At 46.6% G+C, this 14,475-nt stretch overlaps 1 protein-coding gene across 4 annotated transcripts in view; it reads right to left on the reverse strand.

Annotated features, from left to right (window-relative positions):
* COL5A1 (collagen type V alpha 1 chain) overlaps window positions 1-14,475 on the reverse strand; it is a 160,335-nt gene that overhangs the window by 80,459 nt on the left and 65,401 nt on the right. For all 4 annotated transcript variants that reach the window (XM_055803058.1, XM_055803051.1, XM_055803044.1 and 1 more), the window contains 4 exons: window positions 6,951-7,082; window positions 5,043-5,189; window positions 4,662-4,910; window positions 292-444 (listed from right to left, as the gene is read on the reverse strand). In XM_055803058.1, coding sequence (XP_055659033.1) covers window positions 292-444; window positions 4,662-4,910; window positions 5,043-5,189; window positions 6,951-7,082 — 681 coding nt within the window. The remainder of the gene's footprint in view (window positions 1-291; window positions 445-4,661; window positions 4,911-5,042; window positions 5,190-6,950; window positions 7,083-14,475) is intronic.

The raw sequence follows: 14,475 nt of genomic DNA on the forward strand, positions 1-14,475 counted from the left end.
GCAAACAAGGGTGAGACAAAGCCAGACCGTCAAAGAGGACATCAGCATCACCACTTCCAGCAGGAACTGGAGGTTCTGGGACAACTTCTGCAACCAAAGCGCTGCTGATGCTCGGGTGGGAAAGAAACAGGGCACCTCCTCCTCGCCCCGTGCAAAACACACGTGTTGCAGGTGGCTGAATCCAAGCGAGATGCTCTCACGGGTTTTGGCATTGCTCATCTCTATGCTACAAACCATGGGAAGACAAACACTTTGAATGAGGCTTACCCTTGATGGAAAATTAACTCTTACCCCTTCGTATATGGTGTCCTGGTTAGCAGGCATGCCAGGGCCAATATCAGGAGACACTGTTCGGTCGTAATAGTTATCGTAATAATTCCCATCGTATTCTTTTATTGTTTCCTCGGTGAAATCTTTATCCAGGTCATCTCCTCCTTGAGCAGCCTGGAAGCAAAAGAGCAGCAAGATGTCAGGCTGCAAATCTCTCTAGGCTGCACACTTCAGAAATATAAAGGGTGCGGTTTTTGCAAAGTGAGGATGCCTTATAATAATAGGTGCAAATAAAAAGCATAAGATAAGTTAAATTCTGGAGATTTTAGGTCTCCAGTGGCCTCTAAGGGTCTTCTCCCATAGCATCCAAGAAGGATGGGAGAATCTTTACGTCAAAGTGTACAGCCTGGCTTTCCCTAGAATTTCTCTGTTGACCCCTGAAACAACACTGTGAGTGTAAAAGTTCGAGCAAAGAAAAGAAAACACAGCACAAAGCATCAGCTCATGTCAGGAGGGTACCCCACAAACACTGAAGGCCTGAAGAAAGAGGGAATGGAAGTTTCAGACTCCAAGCCCTACCCATCTCTCACAGGCTCAATACTGGAGACACTGCATTATTAAGCTTAAAAAGTCACACTTCCAGTCCTTTTAAAATGCACATCAGAAATGCAATGTGTCATTATGAGTATCCGATTACAGGAAGAAATGTGGAAAAATCCGAGTTTGCTTCTACGAAAACCTCCTGTTTGTTTAGTCTGGGATCCAATTTATGATTGTGCTTGTCCAAAGAGCAGACGAAGAAAGTTTTTACAGACTTGAGGCATTAATCCCTGAACCCTTTCTGAATCCTTGCAGCAACAGATGCTACAGACCACAAGCAAGGACATCGAGACAAGTATCAGAATTTCCTTGCTTCTCTCCATACCCCTCTGTTTTCTGCAGCCTGCCAGGCAACCGTCTCCTGGCATCCTTCACTCCGACCAGCACCGTAAAGAACAACATGTGCTAATGATTTTTTTGTTGTTGTTTCTGTCCCATCCAGGTAATGATCCATAAGTGGACTTATTTCCAGTGCTTCCCAGAGATATTATCTCCTCACCACTATGAATTCAAAGTCACTCAAACGCCACCACCACTTCCAGACTTTGTTTCTGTGCCAAAACTGCTCAGAACCCATAAGCATGAGCATCTGCACTTAAATTCAAGAGGTTTTAAAGTAAAACTAAGCCTAGTGCTAAGGCAATCATCACACTGCTACCCCATCTTCTTTTACCTCTGCAAATACCAGCTGGTCTTTGCAGAAATTATGGTTTGGTAATTACTCAGTCAGAAAACTTGGAAAGTTAGCATTATTTTGTCTTTGTACCGTTCAAACAGATCTATCACACGTATCTTTTATCCTCTTCAAAATCTTTCATCTTGGTTTGCACTTTGAAACCTTAAAATCTGTTTATCTTGCTAGAAAGGCTTTTGAGGATAACATAGCAAGCTTTCTTCAAATTGCATTTCTTGAAATTAATGTAAAAAATGTCTGGTTTGATATTTTGATTAAAGGGCCCCAAGTCAATATGCATGGACAGATACGGTATTTTGAATAACTGGGCAGAGGGGGAGGAAAGTTCTCCATGCTGAGATTTGCAAGTGCTTTGGAGAAAAACCAAACCAAAAGCCTAAAAATAATCTCCTTAACAATGCTGTTAAGGCAACCTGCATCAGAAAACAGTCCGCAAAGAAAAGAGGAGGTCCAAAAATCAGTGTGCAAAGCACTGTGACTCTCCTTTGCTGGTAACAGCTTCATTTAAATCACCTTTTACTCTTCCCTTCTGAGAAGCAATGCAGATACGAAGCCCTGGTATATGCATCTGGACAAGTAAAGCAAACTGCCTGATGAATAGCAGGCAATGAACAAAATATATCTGTCCCCAGCTCCTCTTGTTCATGGGAGTATTGCTGCCTACTAAATCTTGGAATTGCTTCACTGGCATTTATCACACAGTTATTAGCCATAATGAAACCCAAGCCCAGGAGAGTTCAGTGAGTACACCTACCTCCAAAACCTCTCACACAGGCTCCACAAAGTTTCACTTGTGTGAAACTAAATCCCCTTTTAATTCCCGTTGTAGCAATTAAAAGTCTTCCCAAAATATAGACGGGCAAACTTCAGCAGCGACGGGCACATCCCAATCTTGTGACAGCTCCGTGAAGGGGTGCTAAAAGTGCACCAGACCAACATTGTCCTGCTTGACCCCACAACCCACAGGGAGCAGTGCTGGGCTGCTGGGGGGATGCTCAGTGTCCCAGCCCACCTCTGCCCTCCCACACACCTGTATCCTTTGCAACAGCGTGGGGGCTCCGGCTGCCTTCCCAGTGGCTGGCAGAAACCCGGGACCCCTTGAAATTATGCCACACTTACTCATGACCATAAGCACTACTTTGCTTCCTAAACTAGCCAAAGAACTGATGAGATTGGTTTATTTTTTACCTTTTTTTAAGAGCAACTACACTTCTCTAACCACTTTAGCAGGCTGTGTTCTCCCCTACTAAAACCCTATTTCCAGTAACAGGCAATTACACACATGAGATCCTGATCCCCACTTTCATATTGCCCATGAAGCAATAAGCAGGGGTCTTAGCTCGCACATCGGAGGTGTAAACCTGAAATACCTCTTGGGTATTTGTCCGGCTGGCTGGCATTTTTGACGAGTCTTCCCTATGTCACGCTGCATTAGCCTTTGCCTTAGTGCATGGGAATCTCCTTCAGCCAGGCAAGTCATGTCCTTTTCTCTGCTCATCAGCCAACAGATTCCCTGGAGCCTCCTCCTGCACTGGAGCAACCCTGCAGCCCTCCCCTAGACACCCGCTCTCCCGGCGCTGCTGCAGGCGCAGAGTTTGCGCCCTCTCCCCACGAGATGCTTTGCCAAGAAGAGGCTGAGCTCTCACATCGGAAAGCTGCGCCATGTGTTTCCCTGCCTGAACTTTCCTCCTCTTCCATTTCCTTTTCCTAACTACTAAAGTGGCCCTTGAGCCTCTTATTTCCTCTTCCCTTTTTTTTATTTTTTTTTCCTTAAGGTCCTTCTATCCAGTCTTTAATTCCTCTCTCTTAGAAAGTTCAAGCTTGGCCAAAGATTTCTGGCTTTTTGTCAGGAAACAAAAAAGTTTCCCATCCATGGGCTCCCTCTGGTTGGCATTCACTTCCTCAATCCACTGGAGCCTTTTCTGTTCCTCTCTGTGTATCACTTTGGGCTGCTCAACCTCCTCCACCACATTTTTTTTTAATCCCCAGTTGGCTGGGCTCGATCCCCGCCACGCCACCAGCCCTGGGGGTGGCTGGCTCTCCTCCTGCCTCACTCCAGCTGCTCAGCTCTTTGCTTGGACACTTTCCCCGACACCTTTTCAATTCAGGCTCCCAGGTCCAACTCCAAATACGTTGGCCAACTTTCGCCGTCTCTTCCGCCACTCTCCAGTGCCTCCCTAAAAGCCTTGAGTTTTGACAGCCCCACAATTCATTCTCCATTTCAGGAACCACCCCAAACCTCTGGCAATTCCCACCCTACCTCCCAGGAAACATCATCCCACTATCGACTCCCCTTGCTGATGATGCTCCTGGATAACAAATAATTTGCCTCGTCTGGAGCAGTATTTTCCCGCACGGTGAGCTATACCGCATGCAGCCCGGTGACAATTTATCTCAGTCTCATCTAAGGACAAGACCAACACTGACCTATTTGAGCACCAATATAAAAGGCAAGAACTGGGCAAGTCCTTAGAAAAGTCTCAGTGCGATGTATTTCAGTTAAAGCATATTAAAGTGCATGTAACTAAAACTGTAATGGCTCCAACAGAAACGTCAGCTGTGGGATCTGGACTGACCTCTAAGATCTGTGCACAAAACAGAGGGGCTCTCCCTGGGTGTATGCAGTAGTTTGAAATTAAGGGTTTGTCCCAGTGTTGAAATGTTTTTTAAAAAATTACGGTCTGAGAGGTGCTATTCAATGAGAATGACAAAATAAAAAACATTGATGTTCTCCATCCAATCAACATTTAAAGGATTTATATTAACAGCCTTGAAATAAAATGTTTTAACTTAGATTTTAACATTCACCCTCATTTTTCTTTTTGTTAGACAAGCACTTCACACAGGGAAATTCAGATGTCAGTATGAACAGATTTTTCCAGGGGAATAATCCTTAACCAGATTCTAAATGTCTGTGTTCCGCACCCTGAAATATCTGGAGTGAAAATATTTTACAAGAGACTTCCTCTTCCAAGAGCTGCCCAAACCACTTACAGATTTACCATATGGATGATCACATCTCCTTTGCTCTCAGGGCTATGACATACCAGGATTAATAAAAAACAAAGAGAAAGGAAAAAACACTCATTAAAATTACATCGGTCTCATTGTAGGTGATGACAGTACTCGTGGGGAGTTCAGCTTCCACGGCGTTTTCAGTGAGTCCACCCTGGGGGTCCACTTCTTCGTTGTAGTTGACATCTTCATAGGGGAGAGGCGTGAAGTACTCTTCATTAATGGTTTCATAGTTGTACTCATCCACAAGCGGGTCATCCACTGTAGCATCCTCTTTCGCCTGCTTGCCAGGGTCCCCTCCATCAGGTGATGGTGTGGGGGCAGGGTAGTCCTATTGCAGAAATCAAATGCCAGAATGAGGGGTGGGGGAAAAATAAAAGAAAATTCTGCATCATCCTCCACCTCCCCTTCTATAAAGGTGCCATTTGTCAACCACAGCTTTGCCAGGACCTCACACTGGTACCTGCTTGGTTTCAGGTCTCTCTCCAGCAGCCACTTCGGGAGCGCTGGGTTTGGCGGTGGGTGCTTCTGGCTTTACAGCTTCATCAACGTCTTCGTAGTAGGGGTACTCATAGTAGTAGGTGTCACCTTCTCCCTCCCCATCGGTGTACTGCGAAGAGAAGATGAGAAGCAGAAAACAGACATTTTTAGACATCATGTCAGCATGGCCATGTTGTGATACAGATCCATGCAGTGAAATCTTTCCCTTCCTCTTGTACACCAGCTTCCATGAAACCTTCTCCAAGAGGCTGGCTTTGGGCTGCTTTGGCAATGGTTGTGATCTGAGGAGGTTCCCAGTCACCTCTCGGTCCTGTGGCACGTTCTCCCTTATCAGAGAGGATGGACCTACCCTGCAGCAGTTCAGTCACCCAAAGTAACACAATAAAAAAAGAAAAAAAAAAAAATTATATATATTTTTTTAACCTCAGACTGTTGAGACCTCCCAGGTCACACATCTGACATATCGAGAGAGGGGAAGAAAACATCGGAACCGTGCAGCTGCTCTGAGAAGCAGGGATGCTGTTTTCACTCATTCAACTGCACTAATCGCATCTGTGTGACTTCCCATCTGCCCGTGGCCCGCAGGCAGGAGGGCTCGGAAAACAAGATATTTTCAGCATTTTCCACAAGGCGTCAGTCATTCTTCAAAATGAAATACAAACAAAACATTTGGTTACAGCCCGGCATGGCAAATTTCTTTGCTGGTCCATCGCTCTCACTGGCAGCCAATGCCGGCGTGTGGAAGAGTTATTCTTACACGGAGCAACACAGCCCTAAGACAAGCCAACCCTTGTTGAACTGCTGGCTCCAAAATAAGAATTTTATTTTCCTGCTACCACATCTTTTGACCACGCCGAAGACTATTTATTTTACTTATTTATCGTTTCTCCAGAAGCACTGGCAGAGTGGTTATGGCACTTCCCTGGGGTTGGGCAGCTGTGCCTCATCCATAAGCATCGCTCTGCTCCCCAAAGCTCTGCTAGGCACAGGTTTTTAATACAAACCCAAAAGCTAAGCCAGAGCGGGCTGACAGCACTACAGCTTTGTGGGCATTCGGCAGGAGCCTGCAGATCTGAGAGCAGCTGAAAGCAAGAGAATGCACGGACCAACAAATCAGCCCAGGAGAGCAGCCAAGATGCTGAGAAGTGTCTGAGGGTGCCAGACACTAATTGCTGTGAGCTGAGTCTAAGACCTCTTAAAAGTCTGTAAAATTCAGGTGATGCTCTTCTAGGAATCAGCCACACAGACATGACTAATTGAGCAGCAGAAATAAAAGGCATCCTGTATCAGGGTGGGTTTTTTTCTTTTCTTTCTTTTCTTTTTTTTTAAAGAAAAGGTCCGAGGCCAACTCTTTGTAGAAAAGATACTGAGCACAAGAGCTTATACAGATGAGCGAGGAGCATTCCTGCCAAAATGAAATTCCAATGTCAAATTCATAGGCAAAAGCGTTTCCCCCTTCTTTAACACCTGTAGTTTTAAAGAATGGTGAAAAAGAACTGCTTAATCTTTTTACAAGTTCAATAGTAAAGTTGGAAATTTAAAAGCAAGTGCCTGTTTTGGATAGGATTCGACCTGCAAGGGAAGGTCAGTGTTTCACACTCAGCTCAGGCTGTCTCTCCCACAAGTTTTTGAGCTCCAAGCAAATATTCATTTCAGTCTGGAAATGCAAGGAGCGCAGAAAGGAAGGGAAACTCCCGAAGGCAAGAGCCAAGACCAAAACCTGCAAATCCTAAACCCAAGCTGTCTCAGCTCTTACAGATGAGTTGCAGGGAACCTGAACAGGAGGAAGAAGCTGAGTGTGTTTCCAACCGCAATATGGAGCTGGCTCCTGGTGCCCCAAAAGCATCCCCAAACCCTGCAAGGGACTCACATATTCATCCTGGTTGGGGTCCTGGGACTGGGGGGAGTCTGGGATGGCGGTGTCGCAGTCAGGGCTGTAGTGTTCACAGTAGTCATAGGCTGCTCGGGGGTCTGCCACGATCAGGAGCTGCTGGATGTCACCCTGCAGAGAAGGGAAGATAAGAGTGTCAGGGGGATGATGGATGGTGCACGTGGAGCCACCAGCCTGAGAACGCAGTCAAGAGGACAAACACCACCAAGAAATGGAGAGCAAAACACTTGGCAGGGCCACCTCCCTGACCAGGGCATGTCACCTGAGATGAGCCAGGCAAAACCCCTCCATGTCCAGGGCAGGGTCAAGCAGCTGCTTATCTCTGGCTGTTCCATGAGGTGTAAAGGCGCTGCCCTTCATACCCCGTCCCAAATGCACCTTCCCAAAAGATAACCACATCTGCAGAGAGGTCACCCCCACATCTGCAATGCAGCAGCACTGACAGCCCTGGGCAAGGCAGGTGCAGTAAAAAGAAAAGGGCTCTACACACCCTGAATCAGCAGTGTCCTGTGGACAATAATAAAAAAAAAAAACAACAAAAAACACACACACCAAAAACCCCCACTTCCCTGCCTGGTCCTGTGCAGCTTCACAAGCTCCAGTCCAAAAGGCTGTTCATTGGCCTCAAAATTTCTCTGTTTCTCCCACCCCATCAGTTGGACTCATGAAAGACATCACCACCACCAGCCCTTTCTATGTCCTACCTCACCTCAATTTTCCACCCACAACAGTGAAGTAGACACAGAAAGAGATTAGAAATGCAACTGATAATCCGAAAAAGAGAAAAGAGGGAGGGGGGTTGCAATGGTTTATTGAAAACCAGGTGCAGAACAAGGCCATGAGGCGATAAGGCTGCTTATCAGACCCCTCACTATACAGCGAAGGAAGTTAGAGCTGAAATCACGCTTTAGTTTCCTAAAGAACCACCACAGTGCTTAACCACAACACCAAAAACCAGTTTACTCAGTAGACAGTTGCATAAGACAAGACTTTACTACTTGGATTATTAGAGCTGATACTTTAATTAGGGGAAAAAAAATCTTATTTAATAATAGAAAAACATGGCTAAGGCATCAGGGGAAAAAGAAGGAGCATTACAGCAAAACTGGGAGGATGACTTGGGCATGTAATGGGAACCAGAAGCTCTGAATGGAGCCTGGCCAGACGGGTGAACAGCCCCATGGAAAACCAAAGGATATTTTTGAAATTACGGGCCGAATCTGCCTTTGTGCATGCAGGCTGCAGACGGTCCAGCCATGAGTGCCACTGGATCCATGGGGAGCTCAGCCTCCCATGAACATGTACCATCGACTCCACCAAAAAAAAACAACAAACAAACCAACAAAAAACCAGCATTGTTTACACTTTTGGCAGAGATCCACTGGGAACAGAGGTTGTAAGGACTGTGGGGACCCAGCTCCGAGGGACAGGGACAGCTTGTGGCTGCCTGGGGTTTCCCTTCTTGATTTCCAGGTTATCACATCCATCTCTGCAGCACCTCACCGTAATGTCTGAGCACCTCTCGGATGCTACACAACTTAAAACTGAGCATTGGTTTAAGCTTATTAGTCATTGTTTCCTGTGAATAACCTTTAAAAAATTAACAGCAATGTCTGCAAAGTGGTTTTCAATTTTCTATTTTGAGAAAGAGAAATAGTCTCTTTCCTTCCCTTTCCTTCCCCCCCATAAATCTGTAGAACAGTTCTGTCATTACTGTTCTGGATTTTTTTTTTCTTTTTATTTTTTGTCCCCTCAACGTAACCACCAAACATAGGGATGCAGTATTGGGGAAACAGAAAATGCCACATTTTTGTCTTGTAAAACATTTCCCATTTCCAGACAGCTCTGGCCATCACCTGACAACATGACCTGCATGGGGAACTTGGCCATGGTGTGACCTAGAGGACTTCGCCCAGCCCTGAGCAGAGGCTTGAAGGAGCCAGGGGGTGCGATGGGGTTACTCACACCCACATCACCATCCCACCCTTCAAAGGTAATTCTGAGCCACAATCCCTTTGGAACTTTCTCGAGTGGAGGATGCCCAGCGCAGCCAAGGCAACTTGCTTTAAGTTGATGGTGTGAAGGTCCCTCCAGCTGCTATTTCTGCACCCAGGACCTCAGCCACCCCTGCCCCTCATTGACACCCCAGTTAAGCCATTTATGCCCTTCTCTCATTTAGGTGGTTAAAGCTCCCCAGTTTCCACAGGGTTATGGGGACTGTCCAGCACTGTTGGGATAAGCTGAAATAAAACAGCCACACAAGCAGACTTAGTACTTGTCTCCAAGAGGCAAGGAAGGAAGGCTGAAAGCTTTTTCTTCCTGATAAGGTTGGATTTACACCTCAAGGAGAGCTGATAGTCTGTGTCCTATAAGTGACCAGGACTATAACTGTGTTTCCTCGAGGAACAGATAAAGCAAAGAAAGGCATGTTGGCTAAACACAGTGCAAAAGGTTAAGCAGAAGAGAATTTGCTAAAGCTGAGTTTGCTTTTAATCTCAGCTGATGGCAGCTCCTGAGCTCTGCAGGGGGAGAAATCCTGGCCTGATCCCACCCTGCAACACAACAGGAGCTGAGCATCCTCTGGGTCCCATGGCTCAAGGCACTGGCAGCACCTTTGAGTACATGGAAGGACATCACCTGCATGTCCCAGGAGCCACAGGCTCAAGCCTTGGGGTCACAGCAGAAACCCCAGCCCGACTCAACACCCCAAAGGACAGTGTTGACCTGGTGGTTGCTGCTGAGTGAGCAAGGGAGGATGAACAATGGAAGCTTCCTGCTAGTTCTGGGTCAAGAACCTGAGAAAATCAGTGCGTTACTGAATAAATTTGGTACACGAAGGGTGCCAGGAAAAAGCGTGAGCTGCATCAGACAGCTCCTTCAGAGCTCACCACGCTTCATGAGCATCGCTCAACATGCCTACTATTTTCCCATTTCCTTTTCAAACCAAATCAATCACCCTGCCTAGCAAAGTTCATCCTTTTCTTGTTGTTCCAGCAGCAGCGCGCAAGCATGCAAAATCAAAAGAAAAACCAATGCACCCAATTTTGGAGGAATGAGAGCCCCAGGGAGCATCTGAACTCAAGTACACTAACATGGGTTGAGCAGCTTAGTGGTAGGGGAAGGAGGAGAGCTCTCGGGGTTGCTAGACCATTCATCTTTGTTTCATTAACAGCAAGTGCACAGCACTGGTGGATACCCTGTGTTAACACTTGTAAAAAGCAGACAGGAGTAAAACCTTGTTAGAAAGATTCCCAGCCAACTGACCTCATCCCTCAGTGCAAAATAATAAAATGGGCTAATTTAGCCTGTAATAAAAAGCCCCACTATCTGAACTTCACAAAAGATGCACAAAGCTCTGCTGTCAAGAGCCCCATTTCTTTGATTTAAAAAGCCGACTTTAAATAGAGCAAGCCGTGATGGGAGGTTCACAAGCCTTTTGTGTCCTCTCAAGTGTGTTGCCGCTAATAAATTTCACCAAGAGATAGCTGCCCCCAGCCCCGGCGTGGGCTGACAAAGGCGGCAGCCAGCTCCGCTCCCCTTCCTCACTCAAGTGTCTATTTGTTTCACTGTTACGGTTACACAAACCACCCAAGCCTCTCTCCTTCCTATGTCAGCATCTGCTTTTTCAGCAAAAGCAGCAATAACGAAGATACTGTTAATTCCCCCCCAGCACATGCACACACAAGACCTATGGATTTTCCATGAAGCCTTTGTAAGAGAGCAAATTAACAATTACACTAAGAGAATGGTTTAAAGACTTTACCAGCCAAGTCCTTTACGTTTTTAAAACTTATTTTCAAGTAAAGAGGTAGCTAAGTCTGGGAGCAAGGTAGTAACCTGCTGGTATTGCTCTGAAGGTCACCAGCAGTGTCCTCCAGCCCCAGCCACCCATGCAGACAGTGGGGAAAGTCCTCTTTTGGCACATGAGCAACTCAGGCGCATCTGGGCACACGGAGCTCAGGAAAGTGCTCCAGAAACTGGGCTACTTCGTAGCATGCAGAGGCAAGGCACAGCTGCACTTTCCTAGTTTGACAAGAAAAAAAATCTGAAGCAGAGGGGAAAAAAAAAAAAGGTCAATTTTTGCCTGAAAGTAACCAATATTTCATCCATCAGAAGAGCTAGTTTTTAAAAAGGGGAATAAATCACATTTTGACCTTTATTCCTAGAGCTTTCCATGAAGAGGAAGAGGCAGGACAGCACATTTATGAAAACGATTGTGAGTTGCGAGGCTTTTACTTGCTCTACCAAACAGATGTAAGCGCTAACTGTCAGGACCAGTAAGAATCTGTCTGACATTTATGGTAAAGCCATTTATGCCTGATGACTCATTTGCTTTATGGATTAAGTTCCATCAAGCCAGTTTAATTCAACTTCCCAGCCAGATCCCAGACAAGACTGGAAAAGCTCTTCTGGAGCATTTTTTAACACTTATTCTATATGCGTGCAAAAATGTCACATCGCTTCCAATGACATCAACTTCAGTAACTTGGAGAAATCGCTGTGGTTCAACAAAAACAGCTGGCGAGGATAATGGGAGTGACTTCATCTGGCATTGGCAGCAGCTCCATAAATACTGGGATTCTTCAGGGCTCTCACTGCAACGTACTGATAATTAACTGGGCTGTTGTTTTAGTGCATTACCCCAGAAGTCTTAGAGACTCCTTAACACCCATAAGAATAAATACTGCTTGATGTGCTTTTTTTAACTCCTACATTTAAACTGGATAACCACAGGCCCAGGATGTACAATTGTACCAACCCCCAAGACAAAGAAATTCTTAAAAATTATTGGAAGCAATTGGGATGTTGCTGACTTACAACAACAAACTCACCGGTTCCATAAATGCAAACCCAGTCCAGTGGCTTAAGAGTGGCAAAGGTTCAATGCAGCTTTATGATGAAGTGAAAGCTTAGAGATCCCAGCCACCAGCGAGCTTCCAAAAAACCTAATCCCTGTCTTGGAGACAGCCTGCCAGCCCTCAGATGTTCCACTTGATAAAACCTGTCATCAGCACTTGCCCATGGATGGAGGCTCTCCCCTAAGGACACAGCAGCTGCCCTGCTCCGGGGCTCCAAGCAGCTCCTTGTCTGCACTGGTTGGAGTAAGAGTGGTATTGGAGAAGTCAGTGAAGAAAGGAGTAAGGAAGCCCACCGTGCCCTGGCTCTGCCGGTGTAGTGAGACCCCAGAGGTACAACAACTGCTCAGAGGATCGGCACATCCTTTGTTGTACCGGCATCATCCCCGGGATGCTCATTTAAAAACAGCTGCTCCAGGAAAGAAGCCAAATCGCAGCAGTGGGGTCAGACGAAGCCTCCTCACCCCCACCAGCTCCTGTACCTGTGCCCTGAACCCCTCTCGCTGGCCAGCCACAGGCAGGAGCCAGCTCACCAGATGAAGCAACTGGTACCCAAAAGGCATCCTTTGAGCTTCCAAAATTTTCGTGCTACGAAACAGGAAGGCAGTAGTCGGTTGTCTGGCTCAAAAAGAAAAAGAAAAGGCTTGACTCACATGCAGTCATGAGTCAGCTACAAATACTTGGTGGTTTGGATAAATCCAACCCGGATGTTTGCTTCCCCATCCTGAGCGGAGGGGCTGCAGGAACGGACAGGGCAGCTTTGCTGTGAGACCTCTGCTATTTCCCCTCTCGGGCTCCAGTTACAGCAAGAATGGCTCCCTCCAGCTTTTGGCACTCAGATAGGAGCCTCTTGAGCCCTCTTTAGAGAAAAAAAACAGGTTGAATTAGGCAGAAAAGGGATAGAAGGTTCACTAGAACCAAATATGGCTTTCAAGGGAAAAATCTGTCTTACAGGCTGATAATAGTTTCTTTTTCTCACGGCATCACCATCTGGAAGAGGAGGTACCCTAAGAAACCCTGCTTTCATGACACGTCAGCCTAGTCCTGCATCCCCACCTCAAAGCTACATTGTTAGCATTTCTGGTATTAACCTTACAGAAAAAAAAACCCTACGGCAAGTATTTGGACAATCCACATGCCTCTTTCCCTGACCACAGCAACAAGAAGAAAATAAGCTCTTTAGCTCAAAGGTAATTAACCTCCCCAGTAATTTTCAACCTTTATATTTTATAATCCCAGGGATGAACCCAATTTCCTATCATACAGGGATCCATTAGCTCCCTGTTAGCCCTGGCCACTGGCTTTGAAGGAGCAGGGCAGGGAAGCGTGGTCCCCTCCTCTGCCCCTCTTCCCCCTTCCCTGAACCTGCTGCCCTCCCCTCCGAGCTGTCCTCAACACCCAGCCCTGCTCCAACTGCTGGAAAGGGATGGATGGATGGATGGTTGGGCAATGCCACGTCGTGCTTCCTCCATCCATCACTGCTGCGTCCCTGGGTCAGCCACTCCACGGCTGTTTCTTAGAAAAGCAGTTTTTTCGGAGCAAGGGGCTGTGTTTCATACACGCTTGCAGAGACCACAGCATGCAGTAGGTCTGTCAGTGTAACATCGCAACACAAATTATGAGCAGTTTAGCAAGGACTCCTTAACTGGAAGGGAAGGACAAGCAGTTGTCTAAGAGAAGAACAAAAGCCAGATGGCTTTGCTAATTCTGGAAAGCTGTCCTGAAGAAGCTGTTGCTCTGCCAATACCAAAATACCAGTCAAGGACTCGAGTCATTAGCAGAGCAGCAGACGCTAATACGAGGTTCATTTCCAGGCAGCTACTTCCCCAGCCCAGCCCCAGCTCCGATAACCACGCAATGTAAATAACACCCTACCCTAATGTAAACACTCCCCTGGCAGCAACCACAGCCGCCGGCGCAACACCAAGCACTCTCTGTGCTTGCCGGAGCAAATGTGAAGCCAGAGCTTATGCCAAAGTCCTTTTTTGTTTAAGTGACAACGCAGAGCTAATTCCCAAAGACAATATACACAGTATTCATCAGCAGTATGGATTATTTACATGACAGCACTTTACAGGCGACAGATGGACCCATCCACCATTCCAGTTTCCTATCCTCAACGGGTGAAAGATTTTCTTGCCTTTCCAAATGGCTGAGTATGTCAAACCCATTAATCATTGCTGACTTCTTCCTGCCACTTTCCCTAGATTCCTCACCAAATCCTGACAGCCCAGAGCCCTTTGCTCTCTCCAGTCCCACACTACATCTCTACAGTTGCCCTTTCCTCAGCCCCCTGCTACCCTCAGGCACTTAACCATCACATCCTGCCCCGAGAGCTTCTCATGTAGGCGCTGGCATTGTCCTGAAGAGAACAGAAAAGGGATGAGATGAAAAAACCTGGCCAAGCTTAAATGGATATTTAATGATGGGGCAACAGCCCAAGCCAAGCTCCAAACTCACCACCCGGACCGCACAGTCCCATCCTCCCTGCCTCAGCTCCCCATCCCTTCAATGCCAACACTGATTCATCCCCAGGCGCTTCGCCTAATTGAAACCTCCATCCTTTCAGAAGAGACATCTAATCACCGGTTTAAAGATCCCATAAAGCTCTGGGGCTGCTTTATGCTTTGAGGCAATCGCAGTTCACC

Source organism: Falco peregrinus, chromosome 1 (genome assembly GCF_023634155.1).
Source record: "Falco peregrinus isolate bFalPer1 chromosome 1, bFalPer1.pri, whole genome shotgun sequence".
In the NCBI taxonomy this organism is placed as follows: domain Eukaryota; kingdom Metazoa; phylum Chordata; class Aves; order Falconiformes; family Falconidae; genus Falco; species Falco peregrinus.